A 5,205-nucleotide genomic window follows, 5' to 3' on the forward strand; every position below is an offset into this window, starting at 1 on the left:
ATAAACATACCCCCATCCTTTGTGGCTGGAAGGCAACCATACAGCAGCTGGTTAGTCCCCTGCAACCTACAGACATCACAGACATCAAGCCCTTCCCAAATTCCAAGAAAAGTGTGACATCTTGCACATGAAAAGGCAAAAGCCATACATAAAGCTGTAGGTCCCCAAATGGCCAGGAACCTGCTGAGTTAACATTAACACCAGCACTTTCCTAGGCAAGTGGACTGTCATGCACCAGCAAATCAAATCCTCCCAGTTAATTTGTCCAGAATTTCAATTCCATGATTTGCCTACAGTTTTAATCTGGAATGTGAAATTGAGATAACTCAGCTGGGTAACATCTCACAGCTCAGCAGTCAATCTCTGCACTTCAAGAGAAGTGAAAAAACATCCAGCTACATTATCACCAAAGAAGACATAAGGGAAGAAAACATTCTGTCCCCTGAAGAGGAACCCTGAGGCCACAGGCTTAGTTAAATATAATACCTAAATATGCAACAAACAGGGAGGTGCCTCCTAACAAATCTTGGGATAACCAAAATGCCAGACACCTAAACCTGCAGTAGGAATTCTGAATTCAAAGGTGACTCCTGCTCTTTCACACAGCCCACACTGTTTTTACCACGCTCCACCCTGAAACCATGTAAAAGCTCCAGCAGAATATAGAGGCAAAGCAGCAGAGATTAGGAGATGCAGGAGGAGAAGGGGAAAGGAAAAATGGTAAGGAGTATGTCAGAAGGGCTGGGAATTAGTGGTCATCTTTGGCCCCCTGTATAGCACATTCCAAGTTTTCCAAGCTGTCACACGCTGAGTTGAGCCCTGTTATTAGCATTTGGCTAAGGCATATCTTTCTCCTGCTGTGCTATGTTAGAGCAGCTGCAATTTGCCTTTTTATAGCTTGTGGTAACTGATAGCGGTGAAATAAATTTAGAAAGTGTGTGGATTGGATCTTCCATATCAGTGATTTCAGACTATTTGGTAAACACAGAAGTGACATCCAGTGATGTATGCCTGCTGGTAACAAAAAAAAAAAAAAAAATTCTCCTTTTTTAAAGTAAGTATTTTTATGCAGATCTGCATTGAAAAATGGCTTTGTAACTTGGGGCTAGATGATAATGCAAGAATTTGAATCCTGCCAAGATTTGTAAACAGATGCCTTTTAACTTGTTAGCTAATGTTTGTAAATGGTGCTAGAATAGTGAGTTGCAGGTAAAAACTATTTTGTTCATTAATGCAAGATTTTAAATAGTTACCAGTTCCATCAGCATTTTCATCACTTCTTCTGTAACAAGGTTCTTGGAGTAATCCAGTAAGATATCCCCATGGTCAGTATTCAAGGTCAAGCTGTCAAAACCAACAGGTTGTTTAACTGCACATTCCTGAAGGGTGGCTCTTTTAAGCAAGACAATAGTAACTCCACTATAGATTACAAAATAATGAGAATCCTAATTAGACTAAGTTATTAAAGAAGATGTGAGTGACCAATTTGCCCAACAAGTTTTATAAAATGACTGCTGTTTTTTTGAAAACCATGTTTTTCAACAACCTGAATTACAGTGTCCACTTTCTGCTTGTGAAAACCCAAATACAGTGAAGTATGTTTGATGTATAGTTGGACAATCAAATACTGTTTCCACTGAGCCACCAGCATTCTCTAGCAATAATAAACCTTTTCCTTATGTATTATCAGTAAAGAGCTTGTCACATTCTTCTGCTGCTGGAAAATTAAACTGTCTTCCTACAGGTCCAAGTCTTCAACAAGTCTAATTTAAAAATCCGTACAACTTCATGTACCAGAAGCATTCTGTCAACTACTATACAGAATTAAACCCCATTTGTACATGGTTTAGTCTCACAGTCCTCATTGATTCAGTGGATGTCTCCAAATTATTTAATTAATGATCTGCAAGCTACAGCCTAACCCTTCAGAATACAGGCATTTGTACGTCCACATCTGAGAGGAAACACAGAAATGGTAGCCCAGTAGAAACCAAGTGAGCCCATTTGTATTTACTATCCTTGTATCTATGTGATAGGTTCTACAGCTCCTCTAGGCCTTTACAACATTGGATTTTTACCTTCAATTTCTTCTTCGCAATCATTTCCAACCAAATCTATGCAATTACTCTAACTGAAGGGTTGAATTCTGTAAGTCAGCCTTTGATAAAAGCACATCTTACTCTCCCTGTTGCTGTGTCATTTCAGCTGCCATATATGCCAGAGACTTCACAGGGACACACCATCACGTAATTGTTATTCATACATAACATGACAGAGCAGGCACGATTCTTCAAAGGAAGAATGGAGCTGAACTTGCAATAACTGTAATAACCAGCAAGGCCTTAACATTTCAGTGGTTTCACTAACTGTTAACTTCATTAACTGTTCATTAACAATAACATCCTTTTTATGGTCTTAAAGTATGAGTGAATAAGGAAAGGAAGGTGTCTTCAAGCACAGTCTTAGAACCACATTTCTTTAATAAGTGAGAACACAGACAAACAAGAAAAAGCAGTATCAATGCTGTTAACCACCGTTCTCTTCAGCAGGCTGCCAGCAGTGATCCTGAAATTTCCCCTGACCACTCAGCACTAGGATCCATGGGATATGGCTAGCTAAAGGAAGGACTGGTTTGTCTCACCCACCACATTTGCTATTCACTGATACAGAAGAAAAATAAGAACAAGTCTTTGAAATTCCATGCCATTTATCTACAGACATCTCAGACTTGAACACATTTCACTAATGATACATCAACATCATTGGTATACTAACACTTCTTCAGTTTGTAAGTTTAGGAATGCTTCCCCTGTACTGAACTGCGGATGATAGCCTCTCCCAGTGCTCTACTCCACAATGAAAAGGATTTTGTGCTTACTTGACATGTTTTACATCTACAATACATTCTTTTACATATATGAATGAAAATCAATCTCACTAGACCTATAAGACAGTATCTCATGAAATTATAGCTTGATTCAAACCACTGCTCATTTGAAGAAACTGCAGAAGTGTGCCACCCAAGACATTTGAGGCAAAACCAAATCAAGTAACGGCTACCAGATTTAACTTCCCAGGCACACGGTGAAGCGGACAGGGTACAATGTAATCTTGTGTTAAGCCCTTACAGCAAGGGATCCCTCCACCCTTTGTTTAGACAGAAGCCCCAAACCCTGCAGCTGAGCTGTGCTCTGCCCAACTACCCACTCTGCAATGCAGCAGCTCATGGCAGTGCTGCTCAGGGGGGACAAGAGCCTTGTCACGTAAGCCACAGCCACTTCTAAGTGATGCAGCCCTTAACCTGCAGCATCTCAACGATTTCATCTCCCATCACATTTTCCATTTGCACTGGAGGCTCTTTCTTATCCTTGATAATGGACAAGCCAAGCAGCAGGAGCATCATTCTAGTGCTTTCTGTCTGCATCAGGGGTACCTTTGTCAGCACCCAGGTATGTCTTACCTGCTGAATTTTATGATGGCTGCATCATATCTGTTCTAACCCTTTCAAAACCAGCAGTTTCTAGTGAACAACCCCTGTTGATAAGAACTCCTGCTCCTACCAGACCTTACCACCTTGGGGGGCAAAGAAGGCAAAGATCTCTTACAGGTGTGACTACACTTCTTATCAGGAAAACAGGATATACAAATTCTGAACTAGGAAAAAAAAGGACAAAAGGAAGAAAGGATCTTCTGTATATCTATTCTATAGGATGCAATCAGTGAGTATAAGCTTCTCACAATATTAAATAAGACACCTGTGCTCAGATATAAAATAGATTAAAAACTATTCACACCAGTCTGAAATTCCTCCTGAACCAGTATCAGGAAGCACTTTCACCTGGGTACCGCTTCTCTTTTCCTTCTAAAAGGAAGGGAGTCAATGATTTTACAACAATATCTAGCAGAAATAAAAAATATTCATAAAGTCTAATTTCACATGAGGGAAGTTGCAAACTACACAGGACCAGGTGGCCAAACCTCCAGACTACTTTGGTTTTCAACAGGTATTGACTACCATCCTCCTGCTGATCTGGCTCAGAGTGGCCAGCACTGGTAAGAGTACCAGTGAAGCTGTCAGCTCTGCAATTGTACTTTGCTATGAGGAAGTTCTCCTAGACTAGAATGAAACGACTTATCAGGAAACAGGACTGAAATAATTAAAAAAAAAAAGAATTAAGATAGATGAAGTAAACTTAAGACACTTCAACTGTTTACTTATGGGCAGCACAAAAGGACATGAATTAGGGCAGCTATTTGAAATAAATAACCTCAGTACAGACCACTTCACCAAAAAAAAATACTGGAGATAAGGAAAAACTTGCCTCGAGAACTAGGCCTACTAGTGAGGATCAAGCAGATTTGTATAAGATATTACTGATAAATTTCTTAACAATATAAAAAGCCACATTAAAAGTGCCAGGTGAAGTCAGTACTCCAAAAATTTAGCATACTTTTTCCATCGATGCAAGTGGTATTTTATCTCTCATATACTGATATGCAGGACTTCATATACAATCTTTAGTTACAATGTAAGAATTTTCTAATGAGCTCAAAAGGGGAAAAGAATCCCTTTACGCAGGACAGTAATGAAAAGCTTGATGCACACACCAAGTCTTACCACAACACTCTAGAAGTCTTATCACTCACTCTAGAGGTGAGTTTGCCTCTATTACCCAGACTCACTTTAAAACTCAAATCTGGGATGCGTCTCATAATATTAGACTTTTCCGACTGCTGCTATAGTACAACAACGTAACCACACACGTGCCTTCTCAGCACGGTCTCCAGCGTGCAGAAAATACGAATCCCACTTCACAAGATGAAGGCGCTGAACGTTATCACCATGCTTCCACTTGTTACTTCCTCCTCTACCAAAACGCGCTGCAAGGCATTTTCTGTAGCAGCGATCGCGTGAGGCGAGGGAGGGCTAAACCTCCTCAACAGCCCCCGCTGCCCGTCTCAGGGCAGGGTCGTACGGGCGGAGGGGGCTCACAGGGATGCACGGCCCCTCGCGATTCTATCGAAGAGCTTATCATGACTAAGCACGGGGTGCGAGAGGCTGCGAGTGCCGGCCCCACAGTGCGGCTGTGCAAGAGCAGCGGGCGCTGTGCTGCCCAGCACGTACCCTGCTGCAAGGATGAGTCAAGGGCAGGCGGCGCGGCCGCCCCTCAGGGGCTGCGAGGAGCTCCCCCCGCCCCGGCCCCC

At 41.7% G+C, this 5,205-nt stretch overlaps 1 protein-coding gene across 1 annotated transcript in view; it reads right to left on the reverse strand.

Annotated features, from left to right (window-relative positions):
• GPI (glucose-6-phosphate isomerase) overlaps positions 1-5,205 on the reverse strand; it is a 27,957-nt gene that overhangs the window by 22,338 nt on the left and 414 nt on the right. The window contains exon 2 of the mRNA XM_008635499.2: positions 1,254-1,344. Within this exon, the coding sequence (XP_008633721.1) occupies positions 1,254-1,344 (91 nt within the window). The remainder of the gene's footprint in view (positions 1-1,253; positions 1,345-5,205) is intronic.

This window comes from Corvus brachyrhynchos, unplaced genomic scaffold (genome assembly GCF_000691975.1).
Source record: "Corvus brachyrhynchos isolate BGI_N302 unplaced genomic scaffold, ASM69197v1 scaffold66, whole genome shotgun sequence".
NCBI lineage: Eukaryota > Metazoa > Chordata > Aves > Passeriformes > Corvidae > Corvus > Corvus brachyrhynchos.